The sequence below is a fragment of the Amphiura filiformis genome, chromosome 13, assembly GCF_039555335.1.
Source record: "Amphiura filiformis chromosome 13, Afil_fr2py, whole genome shotgun sequence".
NCBI classification, from domain to species: domain Eukaryota; kingdom Metazoa; phylum Echinodermata; class Ophiuroidea; order Amphilepidida; family Amphiuridae; genus Amphiura; species Amphiura filiformis.
Genome location: NC_092640.1, coordinates 33,261,530 through 33,285,514, shown reverse-complemented (window position 1 = coordinate 33,285,514; position 23,985 = coordinate 33,261,530). Strand labels below are relative to the sequence as shown.

Genomic DNA, 23,985 nt, shown 5'->3' with positions numbered 1-23,985 from the left:
AGCAAGGCTGCCTGTGATTGGCCGCCTGATACCAAACAAGGCACCCAATTGGCTTCCCATGGAAACATCGCGTGACATCACGAGGGCGATTCCATTTCAGCAGCAGGGATAATTTTTGTTTCATTTGATATGTACAAATTAAACTGCATTATCCCCAGACACTGAAATGACGAAACACATACGCCAACATTTGGGCCTCTGGTCAGCCATTCAGAAAGAACGCATAATTTATTCAAGCAATGTTTTTAGAAAATTCCTGGAATCAGCCAAATAATAATGATTTCTGGACAACTTTTTCGAACGGAGTAAATACCCGACCGAGCCTCCCAACAATTACTGGGAAGCTAGTTGCGCCTCTAACCCAAGAGTTCCCCTTAACACACTGGGAACTATTTTGCTAGGCACTCATCTAGCGATCAACTCCTTATCGAGGAGGAAAAGCTCCATATACCAATGGACAAATATTTAAGCGCTAGGCAATCCTCTACACGATATCTCCTCGGAGGAGGAAATAAAAAGCTCCATAATACCAATGGAGAGAATATAAAATACCGCGGACTTACATGAATTCGCTAGGCAGTCATCTAGCGCCAAAAGAAATTAAATGGCTGATACCTTTCTCATTTTCCTATTATATTCATATTCAGATTACATAGTGGACATCGGTAAATATACCCATGCCAAATACCCAGTAGGTAGATACCTCCGGATATTGGAACTACTAAATCGAATTTATTAATGTAGTACATGTATAATTCTGTACATTAAATCGATCATTTTAGAAAAATGATCCAAAAACTGCCACCCTAGTTCCTTGTCATCACATGCAAGGAAATTGCCCAACCCCCCCCCCCCCCTCGAGATTTTTATGCTTTACAAATAAGGCGAGCTCTTGGCTGTCGTTCCTTCCTTGTTTATGATCTCCATTATAGTGTTCTTAAAATAGTTTGTCCCAACTTATAAACCTGCCATTGTTGGTGGTGACGAATGTTGGTGCTAAAAAGTTTAGGATTTAACTTGACTGATTGGATCAACAGTCCTACCTAGTGAGCATTCTTATGCAGTACTAGTGGAAAAAGAATGCCTGCCAATGCTTTGTTTTGGCCATCTGGTACATTCACGTGCGAGAAAACCCGAAAAGAAAACAACAAAACCCACTGACTATTATAACTTCAAAAGGATTGTTTTGAATTATTTGAATTTCTTTCCTTCTGAACATGTGAGATGAGATAATTATGCTACTGTCGAGTGAGTGTCTACTTCTCATATTTTGACCACTGTCAATTATCATGAATGAGTGTTTTAGTAGCTTAATAGGCCTACTATTACTTATTAACGAGTTACCATTGTAAAAATTGTGAATTTCCTTCTGCTTCAGGAGTAACAACTAGGTGATAACCTATTTAAAACACTGACATACCGAAAAACATTACTATACATGTAATCTATGAATTTCCGTCTGTTTCGGACTACACATAGCCTATTTGTACATACCAACTAGGACAAATGTTTTAGTGACCAATTTACCGATAAATGAAACTATATAAGGTCAATTTGCCATACATGGTGAACAAATCTGTCCTACAGTACGTTTAAATTCATAACTTTGATTTACCAAACTTAATACTAATGACGAATTGTTCTTTGTTTGATAGGTACAAAAAAAATAAAAAATTGTTTTACCAAACTTGATAACACTCTTATAGCAATGTACATTAATTATGTCATATGAAATTCTTTTGCTTCTTTAAATGACTCCCCTGGTCTATCAGTGAATATCTACTGGGACAAAATGTGCTTAATTTAACTGCAATTTTAAAGGTTAATTTGCCGTAATTAGAACGAAGACATAATAATAATAATAATAATACATGGGATTTATAAAGCGCCCCACGATGTAAAAAACATCCTCAAGGCGCGCTGCACAGAATCTTAAATTTACACCCACTAAAATAAAATTAAAAAATTAAAAATAGGGCCTACATGCTGAACAAAATAGTATACATAAAAAATACGCATGATAGAACTCATATACACACCTTAATATACTAAAACCATGAAAACATAATAATAATGTACAAGAGTTCTGGACTTCGTTTGATAGATACTGAATAAGAAATCATTTACCATGAATTTGTTTTGATAATTTCATAATAATCACTCTACTCAATGTAGCCATTAACTATATGTAATATGTTATATGCATATCCTTATGCCTCTGTTAGTAACTACCTACAGTCTATAAGCGAAACTTACGAGGCGGTGAAATTATAAGTATGCCATAATAGATGATACTGTATTTCAATTAATGACAAATTATTCTCTTTGTTTGATAGATACAATTATTACAACATTTAATCACACACACATGTTTAACTTGATGATAATGAAGATCCAGTCTTTGTTTGATAGATACAGAAAAAAATATTTGCCTTATACAATCCTTCTGCCTATATTACAGACTACCCCCGTATAGTGTAAAAGGTAATTTGATTGAAAACATTGCCAATTTGCAATAATTTAATTGATGAATAATTTTTTCCCCAGTAAATAAATTTTATTCGGACTCTGGACCTGCGCACCACTATCTGCAAATACACAAATTTCCCTTGATTTATTAATAATGAACATCTATAAAAGTTTGATATGATGACCGATATTTCACTTCACTTTGAATTCTACCCCATAGAATTTGGGGTTATTTCTCCAACTAGCAAAAGTTTGCCGTTATTTCTCCAACTAGCAAAAGTCAAGTTGTCGGATGTGCTATGACACCTAAAAGATAATTCATGCAGCAACGAGTTTGGTTAATTAGCTACTCCGAGATAAATCCACTCACTTCAATTGCCTTCAGATCGTTTCAGCATTTAATGTATGACATTTTATCACTAAAATGATCCATTGATGACACCAAGATAATTCTGCAGTTTCCTGCAACCGCTTCCTTCATCTGTTTCTTGTATTATTTGACATGGACATATTGCCCAAGAATAATATAAGCCCAATCAGTGGTACAAAATAAATTTTGACATTTGCATCAAGCTATGGAATGATCTTCCTCTTTATTGCAGCTCCATTCGTAGAAGCATTTTTGACATTTTATCACTAAAATGATCCATTGATGACACCAAGATAATTCTGCAGTTTCCTGCAACCGCTTCCTTCATCTGTTTCTTGTATTATTTGACATGGACATATTGCCCAAGAATAATATAAGCCCAATCAGTGGTACAAAATAAATTTGACATTTCCATCAAGCTATGGAATGATCTTCCTCTTTATTGCAGCTCCATTCAGTAGAAGCATTTTTGACATGGACTTGTTAGCATACAGCTTCCATAATTGCTTATGCTGTTTTTACTCGCATGTAGAACTGTATAATATATAATCTTCCAGTTCACCACTAGCATTTTGTTTCGCCTCCTCGCCATATTAAGGTGCAACAATACTCCATTTGAAGGATACACTGTATCTAATGTAAGTGAAGATTCTTCGTTATCTGTACAATGCTCTCAATATAGTTAGCTGTTATACACAATAAAAATTTTCACCATTAGAGAAGTTACCGTTTCCATCATGCTTGTGCTCTAACAACGATAGTTCCTCCCCATAGAGCCAGGTTACGATTCAAAATATACTCCATCCACTGTCATAGGCATGGTAATTACGAGCTTTCTGTTGCAGATCCCGCAAGATGTCCTCCTTCTACCACCTGTCTCGAGTAACCACATGACCTGCAGTGAATTAAAAGACAGAAAAAAGAGAAGCAAATTCTGCCAGAAAGCCCTTTTTACTTTGTGTATAATTCATGCCTGTCTATAAATGACATCCAATATATTCGACAATTCAACTCCTATCTATTTGAACTCCGACAACCTTGGATTGAACTTGTAATAAATATCAAAAAACACATAATTAAACCCATTTTTATTCATTTTTAAAATTTATTTATTTATCTATTTATTTTTTTAAAGGCCGAGTTTTGTTGTTCATAAATGACATAGACGACAGCGTTGTTACTCTTTTTGTTTGTGATTCGTTTTATCTAAATAGAGTTGACAATTAAATTCACTCACATGGCTTTTATATACCAAGAGAGAGAATCACGCGTCTCACGGCCATGATGATGATTAGATAAATTGACCATGAAATTCACTCATATTATGACTATTATTATAATTTTACCCAGAGAGAGCATCACGTGTTCACGCCCATCATGATTAAGCTAAACGTATTGAAATTAAAATCACTCATATGGTTATTATGTACAAAGACAGATTTTCCAATTCAGAACAAATGTTTGAACCATGTTGCCAAAAGATTGAAATTGACAATTAAATTCACTAATATGGCTTTTATATACCAAGAGTGAGCATCACGTGTCCAATGCCATGATGATTGCGATACAAATTTTGAAAATGACGATTAAATTCACTCAGATGACAAGACCTATTATAATTTTACCAAGACAAAGCATCACGTGTCCACCCCATGATGATAACATGTGCTAAATTCACTCATATGGCTATTAAATACCAAGAGAGTTTTTTTTTTTTTTTTTAAAAAAAATTTTGAACCGTTTTGTTATACAACTTTCAATTTCAAACCAGAACAGAAACATAATGTGTTCCTTCAGACTGCCCAATATAATTATGATGAACATAGAAATGGTTCAAAACTTTGCTTTCCCTTAATTTCAAGCGTTTTCCATTCTCCTACCTGCATGATTTATAAATATTTATGAGGTCAAAAACCCTGATAACCCAGTGACCCCCGGGTTATATACTACCGTGATTCAGTGGTCTATGTTACCATTAATAATGTACATACAGTATGTATACATGTACACGACCACGTCTGACAATTTTGAAAGCAAATTTCTCACCGTGTTATTCACTGTTGACGCAAAAATACAAATACTCTATTTGGCCATCGGCTGTCATTGCTGTTGTCACCGCTTACAAGCATAGGATAAAAGCTCTTACAATATTTCAACACATTAGAATTATTCCATACCACCAGTCCGGCAATCCCAATCAATAGTACTCGTACATGCATGACTTCCTCAAATCACTGTTTAGACAATCGACCACGAAAGTTTTATCGAGTTATACAAACAACTCCGGACTGTTCATTGTACCGTCACAATTCATTTCATGTGATGTGATGTGCTGTAAACTGTAAGCTTACTTGCTTTTTTTCTTTCCAGTTGTTCATATTCGAGGTATCCTTGATGTGTTTTGTGTCCACATCCGTTGGATTCACCACTACCCATTTTTTTTTAAGCTTTGACGGCCTATTCATTGTCTTATAGTTGAATAAAAAATTTCTGCATCCGTTCTTGCTGAAAATTCAACTGACAGAGAATGGCCTTAGCTAACAAAAATGGCCACCGACGGCTCCAAGCAAGGCTGCCTGTGATTGGCCCGCCTGATACCAAACAAGGCACCCAATTGGCTTCCCATGGAAACATCGCGTGACATCACGAGGGCGATTCCATTTCAGCAGCAGGGATAATTTTTTGTTTCATTTGATATGTACAAATTAAACTGCATTTCGTGATCCACAGTCTCATCCCCCACTTTTCTCAAAAACATTTGAGATTTTTATATCACTGGAATACTCTGGCTACATAATGTTTATGTACAAAATATTTCTTGCAGATTAATTCGTTTAGGAAAGATATCGCGAAATTTGAATTTCGTTCTGGTGCACCAGAACGAAATTACAATGTATTGTCTATGGAGCAGTGTAATACACATAATCATGCATAACTCCCAAACGCAAAATCGGAATCAACTGAAATTTTGGGAATATGCTTTTTTCGTGGATATGTACTGAAAAATGTCATAAAAAGAGGATGCTAGGATCACAAAATACTCCTTTAAGTAACAATATAAAGTCTTCACAAAAAGTAACACTTCCATTATAAATATGTATATTAAGCTTCAAAACTATTAAGCATATTCATAACATTTTAACATAAAAAGAGGGATTGTTTATTTATGCGCATTTTGATACCCCATCCGTCCAATGTCGTTGAACATTAACAACACAGTAAATAGTGTTTTTTAAGAAAAACACCTGTATGTGTGACTTTTTGTGAAGTCTTTACATGATTGCAAGCAAAATAATATTACAATAATCTCATCTTTAATTAAATCAAATCACTTTCCTTCATGAAGCAAGACTCTTCATAAACAGCAAGTACGGAGTGGCAGTGCCAGGAATTGTTTTCGGTTGGGGGGGATGAGTGAAGTTCAGGGTGGGGAAACTTTTAAAAATAGCCTCCTGGTGCTACCAGTGCAAGTACCTTATCATTTTCCATCAAGTCAAACCATGACAGCCATGATTACCTCACAGAATACTAAACACACTGGCTACAACAGCTATCACTTTCTTATTCTGACATAGCTGAGGGACACAAAATGATAATGAAATTATCAAATTCCAATCAAATGCCAACTGAAACATCCTTTGAGATATAACAGGTTTTCAGTCAATCAATATGTATCACCCTTCAGTTCCCAGGGTCTGGGTTTCCAGCCACCAATCACCAGTGATTATCCTGGATTTTGTCAATATATGGCAATTAATAGAAAACCTCTGCAGCTACAGTGGTCGATGCACAACACCCGGGCACAACATAGCATCAACCAACACAATGTGTGCTTCAACTGACTTTTTAAGACTTTAGGGGATCAGATAGCGATGTTTGCACAGTATTTTTTGTGGGGTCTGAGAGCACATTAGACACACCAAATTGCATTCTGAATATGAAGAATGTCCTTATGATATCAAACAATTCTGATTTTTTTGACATTCACAACACAATACAAATTTTATGGCAAATTAAAAATCAATATTTTTGACATTTAATAGTCCTCAAAGTAAACTTTATAAATCTAATGATATGTACTTCAAGTGTATGTAGCTGGGAGGAAAAGCTGACCATCATTTGAAAATGTTGACTTTTCATATTGAAGATATACATTTTTCCCCAAAAAAACAATTTTTAGGAATATCTTTTGGAATACTGGCTCATTCATTTTTTTGGGAAAAAAATGGGAAATAAATATGGTAATCATATGAATTTGTAACACAATAATAAAAAGAAATTGTAAGAACATGGAACAAAACAACAACAAAAATAAAACAAAACTTTACATACCCTTTGCATGATCGACTTGAGGGGTATCATTTTCATACACACGTCTATAGTGTGATGTAGCAAGATCATCTTCTGATTGGGACATCACAGAATGCACTGGGGGGATTTGAGCTGGAAGGAACGAACATGATAAACTTACAAAAACAAACAAACATAATAGACAAAACTATAAACAGGGAGGAGAGAAACAATATAGCATGCACCATTAAGGATTGCGGATATAGGCTGCTCAACTTAACTACATATGGTATTCCACAAGGTTCGATTTGTGGTCCAAAGGCTAATCTTTCTAAATTCAACAAAATAAATTTCTTCAGGCAGTCTCATGCACCATTGATTAAAGGACTACAGGTATAGGGTGATCAACTGAAAGTACATGTACTACTACAAATGGTATTCCACAAGGTTCGATTTGTGGTCCAAAGGCTAATCTTTCTAAAATTAAAAAAAAATCTTCAGAACATAATTTCTACAGGCAGTCTCAAAAGGATTATAGTCCAATTGGCTGCCTTGAGACAGAGTTGTCTGTGTGTAATATACATGAGATCAAAGGCGATGCATCTGTAGCGCATTTATACTAGTACATATGGTATTCCACAAGGTTCGATTTGTGGTCCAATGGCTAATCTTTCTAAAATCAACAAAAATTCTTCAGAACATTATTTCTACAGGGAGTCTCAAAGGATAATAGTCCAATTGGCTTCCTTGCTTCAGAAGTGTCTGTGTGTGATACATGTGCGTTCAAAGGCGGTGCATCTGTAGCGCACGATACTACTACATATGGTATTCCACAAGGTTCGATTTGTGGTCCAAAGTCTAATCTTTCTAAAAATCAACAAAAATTTCTTCAGAACATAATATCTGCAGGCAATCTCAATTGGATTATAGTCAAATTGGCTACCTTGAGACAGAAGGGTCTGTGTGTGATACATGTGCAATCAAAGGCGGTACATCTGTAGTGCACGATGCGGCGCAAAGTGAATGCACTTTACAGATATGCCAAATTGATAGTACAAGTACATGTTGTAACTTTTTAATGACACTGCAGCAGCAGTATAATATTTATGTCCCAATTTCAATTCAGTAACTATTTTGTCTCATGGATGGGTGCTATTCATTTACATGTAGGACAGTTTGTACAAGTATTTTCACAACACAGGGGATGTCTGAGATGCAATGTATTATTTGATACCTTAAGGGATCTAGAATGAGTGTTTATGGCGTTTCGACAGTATTCTTTGTGGGACATGAGAGCACCTCAGACGTATCGAATTGCATTCTGAATACGAAGCATGTCTTTCGGATATCAAATAAGTTTCATTTTTTGAAATTCACGATATAATACAAATTTTATGACAAATTACTAAAATTTGATATTTTTCAAATTTTTGATATATAATATCCTCGAAGTAAATTTTATAAATCTAATGATATATTCTTAAAGTGTATGTAGCTGGGAGGAAAAAGCCGACGATCAATTGAAAATTTTGACCTTTTATATTGAAGATATGGATTTTTTCCCAAAAAGACCTAATTTTTTGTGTGTTTTAGGAAAAAAAATCCATATCTTCAATACTAAAGGTCAAAATTTTCAATTAATCGTCGGCTTTTCATCCCACCTACATACACTTTAAGTATAAATCATCAGATTTATAAAGTTTACTTCGAGTACTGTTAAATATCAAAAATATCAATTTTAATGATTTGCCATAAAATGTGTATTGCAATTTCAAAAAATCAAAATTATTTGATATCAGAAGGACATTCTTCGTATTCAGAATGCAATTCGATATGTCTGATGTGCTCTAATGTCCCACAATAAATACTGTCCAAACGTTCATACCCCATCCCTTAAGCTCAGGACAATGCAATGGGCTATTCCATTTAAAATCCAAACTACCCCGGTGGAAGATTTTGGAAATATGTTCTACATGGGGAGTTTGAATTTCAAATGGAATTTAATAGCACATTGGGCAACTCCATTTGAATTTCATACACCTTCTGAGAAAGATTCAATCTGAATCTTCCATCCACAGTGGGAAGGTGAGTTTCAATGGAGCTGCCCAAAGTGTTCATTCCATTTAAAATTCATACCCCCTATGTGGAACATATTTCCAAAATATTCCACAGAGGTGTGGATTTTAAATGGAATAGCCCAATTTGTGTAGAAAGATAGTACAGCACTAATGTCAAGATAGTATCATGCTAGCTATTCACTGAAATTCAATATAGGAGATAGTTTTCTAGCAAGATATGAGTCTCAAATCAAAAATTTCGTTATGAAATTGTCAATTTACCTCATGGCTGTTAGATAATTGGGTTCAAAATCCATAATTTCTCCTTAATAAGTAAATTTCAAGCTTAGTTCATGTTTTAATGCCAACAGGTATCATAAATATAAACATGACATCTCATTTGAGCAATCTATTTCCATCAACAACAACAAAATTGGCAAAGAAACATAAGACATAGTAAACATGGTAAAACGATACACTTTCAATTATCAAGCAAATCTTTCTTTCTTGGGTGGGAGGAAAAAGATGACGACATGAAAGAGAGGGGGTTGAGAGAAAAGTGAGAAAGAGAGAGAGAGAGGGGAGAGAGAGAGAGAGAAGGCAAATGACAGAGAAACATGCGAGAGAAGAGACAGGTCACATGGAAGGGGAAGGGGCAAGAATAAAGCAAGATAAAGGGTATACAAAAAGTCACAGGGAGGGAGAACAAAAGACAGAATGTGAAGTGAGGGGGAGAATAATACAAGAGAAAGAGCATGCAAAGGACATAATATTACAAAGAGTCACAGGGAAGGGAGAGCTAAAGATAAGAGGAATGTGAAGTGAGGGGAGCAAAAGAACAATTTGAGGGCACAGTGGCTCAGTGGTTACGGCCTTGGACTCATAATCCGAGAGCTTGCTCGAAGTGTGTGGGTTCGATTCCCCGTCCCACCACCGTGTTGCGCCCTTGGGCAAGGCGCTTTGCCTCGCTTGCCTCACCCCACCCAGGTGCAATGGGAAGCTGTTACAGTCGTTGTACTGATGATCCCTGCGCCACTTTTTGGGTTGCAAATGTGGTTCCGACATATTCTAATGACGGTGGAATAAATGTAAAGCTTTGAGGCTGTTTACGGCATAAAGCGCTATATAAATATCTACATTTATTTATTTTATTTTATTTAAAGCAAGAGAAAGAGTATGCAAAAGACAGAGACACAGGGAAGGGAGAGCAAAAGACAAGAGAGAGTAAAGTGAAGTAAGGGGGGGGGACAAAGAATAAGCAAGAGAAAGAGTATACAAAAGACAGATAAAGAGTCACAGGGAAGGGAGAGCAAAAGACAAATGAAAGTGAAGTGAGAGAGGAGAGCAAAAGAATAACTAGACTTAGCTGTGGTCTAACCCACGAACACAGCCGTGGTGTGACCCCTAATGACCTTTGACCCCAAAATATATGAAAACGCCCATAGACATTGGCTAATGTCAATGCATGGGTGCAGGTGGCACCACTTTGCTATGTTATTTGTGGCAGAAGGTGCATTTTGAAGGTTTTTTGTCTCAGACCTGAAGTGACCCCTTAATGACCTTTGACCCCCCCCAAAAAAAACACACATATGAATTGGGTAACCACAATTCTTTTGTGAACATACCGTTACTGTCCTATGCTTTTCTTAGCAAATAAAAAAATTTGAAGGTTTTTCGTTTTATACCGGAAGTGACCCCTTAATGACCTTTGACCCAAAATTTGTGAGGACCCCATAGACACTGGGTAATAACAATGCATGTGTGCAAGTGGTGTCACTGTCCTACGTAATTTGTGGGAGAAGAAGCATTTTAAAGGTATTTCGCTTTTATACCGTAAGTGGCCCCTTAATGACCTTTGACCCTAAATATAAAAATACCACATATACACAGGGTAACTACAATTTATGTGTGAACATACCGTTACTGTCCTACGTTTTTCTTAGCAAATAAAAAATTTTGAAGGTTTTTCTTTTTATACCGGAAGTGACCCCTTAATGACCTTTGACCCCAAATCTGTGAGGACCCCATAGACACTGGATAATAACAATACATGTGTGCAAGTGGTGTCAATGTCCTACGTAATCTGTGAGAGAAGAAGCATTTTGAGTTGAAATCACGTTTTTGACCCCTATGACCCCTGCGTGACCTTTGACTCCACGAGTTTCATATGACATGTAGGGGCTTGGTCAATGATGGTTGTGACCAAGTTAGGTCAAAATCGGTGTAAGCATGTAAGTGCTAGAGCAAATGTAGTGGTCGGCAGAAAGAAAGAAAGAAAGAAAGAAAGAAGAAAGAACCTGTAAGAAAAAAGACACAGCCGTGACTAACGTCACGGCTATGTAAAGATAAGAGTATACACAATACAGAGTCTCATGGAAGGAGAGCAACAGACAAGAGAAAGTGAGGTGAGAGGGCAAAAGAATGAAGCAAGAAATAAGAGTATGCAAGCAACAGACAAAGAGTCACAGGGAAGGGAGAGCAAAAGACAAGAGAAGCGCGAAGTGAGGGGCAAAAGAATGCAGCAAGAGAAAGAGTATGCAATAGACATACAGAGTCTCATGGAAGGGAGAGTAACAGACAAGAGAAAGTGAGGTGAGAGGGCAAAAGAATGAAGCAAGAAATAGAATGTGCAAGAGACAGACAAGTGTCACAGGCACAGGAAAGGGAGAGCAAAAGACAAGAGAAAGTGAAGTGAGGGGCAAAAGAATGCAGCAAGAGAAAGAGTATGCAATAGACAGACAGAGTCTCATGGAAGGGAGAGTAACAGACAAGAGAAAGTGAGGTGAGAGGGCAAATGAAATGAAGCAAGAAATAGAGTGTGCAAGAGACAGACAGAGTCACATGGAAGGGAGAGTCAAAGACAAGAGAAAAGCGAAGTGATGGGCAAAAGAATGCAGCAAGAGAAAGAGTACGAAAAAAGACAAAGAGACACCGGGAAGGAGAGCAAAGACAGAAAAAAAAAAAAGTGGGAGAAAATTTATGAGAGAGAGGAGGGATGGCAAAAGATCAAGAGAAAGAAAGAGAGAGTATTAAACAGAAAGAGGGAATATGGGAGAAGATCTAAAAATTTTATGAAATACACTATTACAAAGGAGACTGTGAACGGACTACCATAAAAGAACATCATACAGTGGGGCTATTCGCCAGCCAAGTGGTTACATAACTCCCTGGTAACTGGATCACACACCTTTTGGAATTTGTAGTACATGCCATAGACTTTGTGTAGCGATCATTTCGATCGTGGTGCAGAACTCAGAAGCGTGATCCAGTTGACATGGTGATAATCGGATTACACGTAACACTTCGCTGGTGAATATCTATGATGCAACCGATGCATAATAAGAATATACTCACTCTCGTAATCGAGTTCACTGAAGCGCCTTGTGTATTTATTAGGTGCTTCTGTTGAACCCTCTGTGGATGAGGTATGAAACAGGTTTTGTCGTGAAGGGATGTCACCGAGGAGCTTGACGATTTCCTCATGGTCAACATGTCGGGGAAGTGAACTTGGGTGTAATAAGGAAGACTGCAAAGAGAAAAAGAGATAGAATAATGTTAGTTAATAATACCAATTACATCATTGGAGAATGTTATCAGAAGCAGAAAATCCTACCAATCCTGAAAGCGCTTTCTTCAAAGTAAAGAAAAGAGCACACTGTTACCTATCTTACTGACAGGCCTATAGAGGAATACAAATTTACGCATTCCTACACCTGACTAGCAGCCTTTAGTTCGGTAGCCGTCAGCTACAATGCACTCAAAATGTGAAATGATTCGGCCTTGGCGGAAATTTTAAACTGCATTCCATCACCCGATTTACACCTTCCATGAAAAGAAAGATAAAAGTTTACAATAGTTCCCTTCGACAAAACACACAGCTGGTCTATTCGCTGTTGAAGTGACATAATAATCGGATTAACTACACGCGGTACCTATGCATTGATGTACTTGCAAACAAAAGGACTATGTATGAATAGATGCGACGGGATTACCTCGTGAATTATCTCCATTATAATATTATTAGCTATTATTCTATTAACCCTCCTCGTCCTTGCATCTTCTCTAGGTGTTAGGCGGCTTTTATTTGCAGAATTGGACGCTCAAAACACCAGGTTGGTGCTAGCGGCTACCCAAAGATGTTCGACCAAATCCTGACCATGACTTGGCTCATTGGATTCGTCTATATATTATCAGTGTATAGCTACACAGAATGTATTGTGGCTGGGCCATCATGAACTGTTGTCGGTACATCACAGATCATCGGAACACACAGGTCTCAAAATTGGGGTAAACAATTCACAATTTTATGTGTACCGGTTGTCCAGACTATAGATCCATACCGCATGTTTCCATGATCGGCAATGTAATTTTTCGCTAATATTGCTATATAAGTATTAAATGTGCATTGAAAATCTTTGAGAATTTTTTTGGTATTCACCTTTTCCCCTCCTCCCATCCCCCGCCCACTTTTTAGATTCTTAAGCGCCCTGGGCAAAAAAGAATTGGGGTCAACAATTCAAAATTTCACTCAGTGAAAAATATTTACGTCGGTACATTTACAAGTTTGTGCTACCGTTTTGGTTGGGTTCATTATCGAACCCCAACGGTTTTAGCTTGTATTTATATTATTTATTAACATAGGCCTATTTGTTTGTGATATTTAAAGCGTTTTAAAATTTCAAAATAATCCCATTCAATTACACGGTTAACGATGGAAATTTACTGAATTTAGAGAATGCACGGTGCCCACCATCTGATTATTTTCTTTAAACATACCTTTAAAGAACACCTAAAATCATTTCTATTTTCTCCAGCGAGATGTTATCTGATACGACTGTCAAGGTCAGCAACATTGCTAAATGAACATCATCAATGTGCTCAAGCAAACATGAACAGACACATATCAATGTGTAGCCAGCCTCTTGTTCACGCGTGTGCAAGCCTTGTGTAACATGATCTTTGTGTCCCGTTCATTTTCAAAAATGAATATTACAGTACTAGAATAGACCGTAAACTTTTTTTTATACACTATGGGCAGTATAGGCAGGGTGGCCAACATTGTGGAGAGGCAAAGCCAAAATTTTGTCCCCATTTCGACTGCTCAGGGCTGCTCAGTGCCAGAAGTGGGTAAGTGGGTAAGTGCACTTACCCACTTCTGGCACTGAGCAGTTGATTTGTCAATGTTTTGTCTCATTGTGGGGGCAAAACCTAAATTTTAAACCATATTTGTCATTTTTTGACCCATTTCAGTCACTTTAATAACACTTTAACGTCCCTATTTTATCATTGCAAAAAAATCTGTGGGGGCAGTTCCCCCAGCTCCCCCCAGCTAAGCTGCTGATTTTAGGGATTCTGGTTTGGCCAATCACTGATACAATCACTTTGATTGAGTATCAACATTTAGATGCAAGTGGGTTTTTCTTCTTTCATCAATGTTGACCTGACATGAAGATATTTTCTGACCAAATGCATTATCTCATTGCTCCATTTGACTGAGGAAGAATTCAGACACTTTTTATAAACTAACTCAGGCAGTCCCGTATAGCCAGGGTTTATTTTTGGGACGGGTGGGAGGCTAACAAGTGGACCTTTTGTCAATTTTTCCTTTGAAAAGGGCTGATGTTATTGATTTTACAAAGAGTGGACCTTTTTGATATTTTTTCATATCAGTGGGGTAATAATGAAATGTGATGCATTTCCATGGTTACACTTCTGAAAAAAGTTCCCAATGAGGAAGTATTTTACTGTCAAACACATCTGATGAGTTTGTTAAAGCCATATTATAACATTTCTGTACAGATAGATCAGTATTTATTTTCCATAAAATGTTAGCTTTTACTGTCAGATATGTCCCCTTTTGAGCAGGACAAGTGAGGTAAAGGAATTTACTACTAATGCCCATGCATGTTACTCCCGTGGTACGATCCTCGGGGTGTGTGTGTATGTGTATCCCGCACGCCGTGTACGTACCATGCATACGTGTTCGACTAATATTTCCATCGTAACAATAAAATCGCCGGTTCCATCGTTTTATTCAAAATCTCAGAATTTGACAAAACGACAACACCTTAGAAAGTCTTGATTTTTGCAGAGTATCTTTATTGACTAAAGTACATTACAATCGTGTAAAACCAGAATTTAAAAAAAATTGAGGGCATTCTCCTCAGCAAATGTTATAATATGGCTTTAACATGTTTTATTGTTTATCTTGGTTCTAGTGCTGACGTCTGATATGTGTCAGAATTAATGAAATGAATAATGAAATAGTTACCTCCTCCCAGATCAAAAAGTTTGAAACAAGAATCAAGGATTTAACTCTCAATAGCCTACAACTCCACAGTGACCGATGTTTGTATTACATGTCCCTTTAAATGTATGGTGTGTCTAAACCCACAGTTTCTTCACCTTGCATGATGTGAATTTTGCCACATAGCGTAATCTATATTAAATCCTCAGGCACTGTCAGGGGCAATTTACTGAAAGCCGGAGGGGAAGGGTTTTCTTGTATGACTGTCAAAAGATGATGATATAACATTGTAAATTAGATATTCCATTTAAAATGTACACTAACCCTGTGGAATGTTATGAAAATATCTTCCACAAAGGGAGTATGAATTTCAAATGGAATGGAAACATTAGGCAGCTCTATTTGAATTTCATACACCCTCTGAGACAGATTGAACCCAAGACGGAGGGTGAGTTTCAAATAGATTTGGCTAACATGACAATTCCGTTTGAAATACACCCCTCTGGAAGATAATTCCAAAATCTTCCACAGGGGGAAGGTAGGCTTTAAATGGAATCGCTCAATAAGCATCTTGATGAATGTGCTGCAGTGGAAAACATGCACTATCAGTATCATGATGTGCTTTGACATGATCATGCGAGAAATTTCTAGACATATTGGAGGGTTAGCATAAGAGGACTTCATCGGCGATAGCTGCCAGGCATCATATGATTTAATGTCTACAATACAGAATGCAGAAATTGTCAAAGGGACAGTCTATTACAATAAGGCAGCTATTGCAGGTAGGGCTCTGCATGCAATAGCTGCCAGGTGTCATATACTGTAATGTCTACAATATAGAATGCAGAAATTGTCAAATGTATGGTCTATTACAATAAGGCAGCTATTGCAGGTAGGGCACTGCAATATCTGCCAGGTGTCATATAATTTAATGTCTACAATATAGAATGCAGAAATTGTCAAATGTACGTTCTATTACAAAAGGGCAGCTATTGCAGGTATACTTACGCGAAACCCTCGATATATTGATCCTCTCTGTTACCCTGAAAGAATTTTGTGTGTGCTTTCAAACACGTAGCCTACATCTATCCTTGTATGTTATTTTTAAAAGGAGGGATGCTTCTTGATGTATGACTTTCCTTAACCACGCTGTGCCTTACTGAGCTAAAAGGATTTATCCACCATTGTGTCCACTGCACATGTCACTGTTGTCACATATTCCTTTATTAATTATGATATGATAATTCTAATTCTAACAAAATAATTCTTGCTTTTTTTACTATCTGTTTACTGAATGGGAGCTAAGAGTACTGGCTTTGCACCCCCCCCCCCCCGGACTAACGAAACCATAGGCTACGCTATGAGCTGCATAGGCTATGGTCTGACCTGAATCAAGAATCCATTCGCTTTTCCTCAACCACATTCACTTATATTGTAACTCCTCCAAATGTTACAAGGTTTCTATAGGAAGTAAAATATCCTTAATGTAGATGCTGACAGCTATGAGCTCGTATTTGTTTCTCTCACTATTATCACAGTTCAATGGCCTAATGTTCAGTTGTTTGTAAAGAGATCACACCACTAAATCGGGTCCAACCCTATCTAGACTTCTCCGTAGTCCACTTGCCCATTTTGCATACTCTGGCTATTACATTTAAGCATAAAACTCTGATTTATATTGATTTGTGTGCAACTGATAGATTTTCACATCTGTATCTGATCTTTTCAGTCACCGCACTCCCTCTGTTTGTTAGCTTCCCAAGTGGACTACTGACTTTGCTTTGCGGTTAAGATTTTTAACACGGGACTCTATGGAGAGTTGGCCATGATGTAATGCATCTTTAAATGGATCTGCCTTGTGATTGGTCGCCCATATCTCGCTATGGTTTAAATCTTTCGGGCCCGCGCCAGTACCATTAACTACACCGCACACAACTATCTGTGGTATTTATGGCGCTTTTGTGTTGACGCCGAAAGTTAATCTCTCATCAAACATCTAGCGCGTCTTGTACTATACCATGCTTAGTACTTGTGGTTAATGGACTTATAAACAAGTATGCTTGACAGTGTGTTTTTAGAGAGCAAAGTCCCGGGGTAAAGTTCTGCTTAAAATTCAAAGTCCATAGTCGGATTTTCGGGGTTCGCTATCAATAAACTGGTAGATTCCAACATCAGAATTGTTCAGTATTAATAAAGTGAGCCATTATAATTATGCAAGATAATGTTGCATTCAATTACTTTTATTGTCACTAATTATCTGATATTTTTAACTCTTTATGACCATTTTACTATTGAATACTTTGATTTTAATAGACATCAGTATAATTTTGAGTTCAACGAAATGGCTTCATCATGAGAATAATAACATATTTTTAATAAAATTCGACTATGGCATAGTCTAAACCCTATCTGACTGAAGAGATAAGAACCAGTGTTTAATTCGCTGACCATACCAGGTTCATTAAAATGGGGGAAAAAAGTTCGAAATGAAGGCTGATATGCCAATTTTTTGGTGATAGTTGTGCTCTGTGGATATTTTTCTAATCATCTAAGCATAAAAAGATGAAAAATCCTACAATTCTGAAATTTTATGAAGGTTTTTTGGTTCCATGGACCAACTGATGTCACAACATAGAGGCGCTGAGCTGTAGAGTTTGGTATGGTTTACCTCATGTTCGATGCACCACTGCGAAAAATTGAGCCGCTCAACTACCAAAAAAATGCTGGTTCTAGGGTAGAATATATCATAAACTTTTGGAAAAATGGTGTTTTGAATGAACGATGACGTTATAACCATGAGAAGATGATGATTTCTTGGGTACCTTTTAACACATAAAAGAATAGGAACTTGATTTAGTGGTGTGATCCCTAAAGAGACAAAATATTAATATGTCATAAGGAACCAATCTGCATCGCTTCATTTATCATGTGCACAAGGAATTTGCCTTATGTCTTCATTAGTCTATGATTTTTGTGTGTTTGTTTTTCACAGTAATGTTCAATTGTTTGTTATGCATCCGATGTACGAGCCCCACAGGGGAGTGCATTGGACGCATCAACATAAAATATCTCATTTAAGGAACCAATTTGCAATGCTTCATCTATCATGCGTGCAAGCAACTGAATACATGAATACAAAACCCACCTAAGTCCACGGGAAGTGATTTTGAGAAAAAAACCTGTGTATCATTTTAATTCCTTCAGTTAGATATACCTGGTCAATATGGTAAGTTTTACGTGCAAATGAGTGGGTTAAACTGTATTAGGTATGACGATTAGTATTTCATGGACTTTGTGGGGTTCATTTTCAATGCTGGACTTTGGTGGTTTTTTGAATCATATAAAAACAACAATGTTGGAATGAGATTAACACTGGTAAGATAATACAAAATAAAACACACAGGTATGTATAATGTTGATAAGCATTCTGCCATGTAATATAAACCACACACTTTCCTTGATTAAACCCATTTTTTTCAAAAGTCACTCCAGCAATGAATGTGTTACAAGTGGACTTTTATATATACTGGATTTCAATCAATGTGTTACACAACTCAAATCATGGACTTGGGTAGTTCTTTCATACGTGCTATTTTTTCACATGCTCAATAGACACAGGGGATGAATTTGAGTTGTTCTTTCATACATATGACTGGTCTATGTATAGCAACAAATTCCCATGCATAACTCAATTTGGCCAGTATGGACTTGGGTGGGTTTTGTATTCATATATTCAACTATCTGCTTGATGTCTTTATTAACATGACTAATGACCAACCTTGCTCTTCAGGTTAATGCATTATCATAGTTTTGGGAGATCCCTACTTCTTGGCCCTATCCGAAGCAAATTTGTGATGTGATCAAGTGATCAAGAAAATGAGTCAGAAGTCAGAAATTGTAACATGCAGATATGGAGAGCAATGCCAGTATTTCGATATAACCCTTTATTTTGGAATGACTAAACTTTTAATAACTTTTTAACAAATGATAGAAATATGGGGTTCTCAGTGATCTCAAGCTATAGCCAATTTCAAAAATATTATGAAAACTAGAATTTCGCGGTTCTCGACCTGCGCGGTTCTCGACGCAAAGCGTCGGCCGCAATGCCTCCACCTTGACGCCCCTTCATTTTAACCAGTGCAATGACCTTAACATTATTTGCCTTACTAAGGTGGCCGTTCCCACCAAATTTCATGAACCTACAGCAGTCTATGGCGATTTGACCCCAGATGACCTCGAATGACCCTGACATTTTTGCCTTGTTTCAGTGGTCGTCCCCACAGAATTTCATGAACCTGCGACAATCTATGGCGATTTGACCTCGGATGACCCCAAAATGACCTTGACATTTTTCTCTTCTTACAGTAGTCGCTCCCACCAAATTTCATGAATGTGCAACAATATATGGCGATTTGACCCGGATGACCTCAAATGACCTCACAATGACCTTGCGATTAGCAAATTTTTCGCTGAAAAGCAAATCAGGTCAAGAACCTCTGGCTGTGCTACTGTCCGCCAAGTTTCATCACTGTAACTCGTACAGATCTCCAGATAATCTATGCACAAGGTTATATTGCTTGATATGCATAAATTATGCAAATTAGGTATTCAATTACCATATTTTGCGGCAAAAACCTGCTAAAATTTGGAGACCACCAATTCCCACCCCTCCACCAAATTGCATCACAATACGCATAACCAGTTCCGAGAAATTGCACTCGCAAGCTCGGACGGACGGACGGACAGATGGACGGACGGACGGACAACCAGGAAACATAATACCTCCGGTGGAGGCATAATAATAAACTGTACTCCCTGGAGTCGATATGACTCACATGAGACTCATTAAGCTTATCGCATCATATATCTTGGGCATTTACAATGCTTATGAATATTCATGATGGATGCTATGACATTATGGAGACGCATCTATGGGTATTCTACTAATTAGCAGTGGCATGTCCAGGGGGGGTGCTTTGCGGGCTGAAGCCCCCTGCACTTTGATAAAAATCATGTAAAAGTTTTGGCGATTTTAGCCATTATGCCCCCTGCGTAACTCTGAAAGCCCCTCTGAGCCCCCCGCAGGAACAGATCCTGGACACGCCAGTGATTAGTGTCTTCTTTCTTATCTAAAAGCTGCTGAACAGTTTCAACATGTAATACATACATGGTGCAGACATTGTTAATCAAGAATCCACAGATATTACAATTTCAAGTGTATCATTTTATGTGAACCAATTTGACATTTCAGCTAAGACCATTTGATATTACCCACTTCCAGGCCCATAACCAGGATTTATTTTGAGGGGCTGATTTTGAAAAAGTGGACCTTTTTTTTCAAAATTTGGATCAGGGGGCGGATTTTGAAAAAGTGGACTTTTTCCCCCAAATTTTGACCTTTTTTGACCAAAAAGGTGTAAAAAACCTTTTTTGACTTTTTGGGTAAAAAGGGGACTTTTTGGTCATTTTGGGATTGGGGGCCGCCCCTCTGGTTATGGGCCTGCCCACTTCCGTTTAGGTCAAAGGTCACTTGTACCTAAATCTGAAAGTTTGTATTGCTTTGTAAATTGTTTTATCATACCACTAAGGGAAACACCAAAGACCGCTGCTAGCCAGATATACATGTATTTCAGTATCTAGGGCCTTAACTCCCCCACAGAAAAATACAGCATAATTTTTTGGATTAAAAAAATATTAGCAAGTTCTGCCAAAACATTTTGCACTAACTGGAGATAAAAAAAAAAGAAAAAGTTCACTATTTTACTAATTTCTTAAAAAAAGAGCCAAAAACATACATTTTTGCATGTTTTCTGACAATCGAGTCACAAAAATCAGACCAAGTCTAAGCATTCAAAATCTTGATTATATATCAAAATTATGCTCTAATTTTCACTTTTTTGTGTTACTTTAATTAAATGATTGGTTATAAGAATGAAACATGTCTTTTCCAAAAATTAGAATGCATAAATTGAAATTAGACTTTGTACAAGTCTTTAGACTTGATTGTCACAACATGTGTTGTGTATACGCGTATACAGCGAGATGTGCATATAAAGGCGATTTGCGTATACCAGGTGCGTAAAATGCATGTGATACGCAATATGCGCAACAGTCATTCAATTTTTGTAATGTTTTTCCTTTTTTGCAACAATTGGATTACTTAAAAATTAATTATTTCAATATTTAGTATGGTTAGTGATATAATGGTATTTGCACTTCAAATGGATAGAAAAACTTCCAGACAGTTGTTACTAATATAAAATCATAATTTTTGGCAAAGAATAACACAATTAAAATTTGAACAAAATAGGATAGGCCCTATTATGGCTTTAATTAAATCACTTGAGCAATCAATCAGTTACGCAGAAGAGTGCTCAATGCAAAGTGCTCAATAGAAATTGACTGATGAAGGGGGCAATGATTCAACAATAACATAATTTACCATTAATTTCAATGTAATTTTTAAATTTAAAACAATATGGAAACCATCAGGGAGCAGCGTGGCACACTGGTTAAGGTCTTTGCCATTGGTGCGAGAGGTCCCGGGTTCGATTCCCCGCAGGACCTAAAAAAAATCTCTGCTCTCCCCGTGGTTCATCTGATTATGGCGGGGCAGATGATCCATGATAAAAAGACCTCGTTTACAGGCGGTTCCGATCAGGGTAACGCCTGATTGTCGGTTACACTTGCCAGCTATCTACGGCGACCCCCTTCATTCACCAGGCCACAATACAACATGTCATTAGCGCCAATTGGGCTTGAAATGTGTGTGGGGGGGGGAAATCTGCCTGAGTTGTCAAAAAGTGGTTGAAAAGAACAAAAATGGACCATTTTGCCAAAAGGTGGGGGGGGACACATCCCCCTTCCCCACCCCCAGATTGATGCCCATGCAACATGTAGAACAAAGGTTCATTGGTTCTTGTTATCCTGTGGTTAGGGAGTATGATGAAACTTGGTTCACTGACTTCAACGTGTCGATTAGAGGGAAATTCAATTAAACTAAAATTAGCATATCTTTTAACGCTTTCTTGCATGTATGTTTTAAGTCAGACCTATGTTTTAACTAATACAAGCCCATGTTACCAAAGGCATTCCATCTTTTTTCTTTGCTTACTATGCTAATGTTACATTATTGTTTTAAAGAAAAAAAGTATCCAAACGGTTACATTGCAGCCCATTACATCAAAGCTCCATTCGGCGCCCCATTCCTTTTTTAAAGGATTTTTATTTAAAGTTTGATATATTTACCCAAGGAATAGTGATACATTCCCAAAGCTCTCAGGTGAACAAATTTATGCTTTGAGTAACTGTTTAACTTTCTTCACCACTGCATTACATTAACTTTACATCTATATAAAAATTCAAGTTCAATGTCAGTATCCTTTTACAGCCCCAGGCTCATATTTGGATTGTTTTAGCTATTCTGTTTTTATCGACAGATGCAAGAAATGAAGCTTGTGAGCCTATTGTGCACTATATATTATTCATATCTTCACATGTGGCGTACATTGTCTTTGTGCCCCTATCAAATTGCTTGTTTGTTGATTCACGAACAGACAGCGTGGGTAATTGATATCCAACAAAGACCGCCACATGGGGAATGCGCAAAACAATGACTTCCACATCAATCTCAGCAAAAAGATTCTAAAATCTATCCTGTATTTGGAACCTTCAGTGGTCCTGTAATCAACCAAAAAGGTGGTTCTACAAAGGTTTAAAGAACCATGTAAAGAACCTACAAGGGTTTGTTCAGTTTAAAAGAACTTTTTTCATGAGGGCTCCATATAGAGGACAAAAAGTGTTAAGGCTTTTTAGAACCCTTTTTGCTGAGTGATGCACGCGTGCATCTTATTCGACAGAACAGTTCATGCAAGAGCAACTACCAGCATATGTGACCCGCTCCCACAAACAAAACCAGACATAAGTCACTAATTTTGAAAATTTAGTTTTTTATGTCATCATTTAGTAGGTCTTCAGCTTTCATTTGAATACCAAGATTATGTTTCTGGGACATGTGGTCCTCATTCTACGGTCTTTCAATGGGAAGCGACACATAAAGAAAAGGCAAATGCAAGAAAAATGGCTATAAAGTTGTAAAATGCTAGATTTGGGTGCTTTAAATGTAAAAGAATATTTTGTTTTCAATGGTACTTGGTAGGTTAAAGTAGAGTCCGAAGTTTTCCGTTTTACGGAATCGGAGGTACAACACAGAAAATGACATTTTTGTATGATGTGACAAAAATTGTTAAAAGATAAGAGAAATAAATGTTAAAATCAATCATGAGTTGTGTATGTCAATTTTATGATAAAAATACTGTTTAATAATACCGAAATAAAGGTATATTACCGAGGCATGAACCCCCTATATCCCTCCAAACATCGTAATAGTCGGCCTATTATCGTGAGAACATTCCAATCAGAGCATATTGATTGCGATATTGACCACTTTATTGTGATATTAATATCATTGTTTATACATTTTAAGCTTTATTCATGACACGGATTTACAAATTTTACAACACGGATTACAACACGGAAAATGGATTTTAGAA

At 37.1% G+C, this 23,985-nt stretch overlaps 1 protein-coding gene across 1 annotated transcript in view; it reads right to left on the bottom strand.

Moving 5' to 3' along the window:
- LOC140168259 (uncharacterized) overlaps positions 1 to 23,985 on the bottom strand; it is a 302,569-nt gene that overhangs the window by 82,686 nt on the left and 195,898 nt on the right. The window contains 2 exon segments of the mRNA XM_072191592.1: positions 7,172 to 7,282; positions 12,541 to 12,712. Coding sequence (XP_072047693.1) covers positions 7,172 to 7,282; positions 12,541 to 12,712 — 283 coding nt within the window.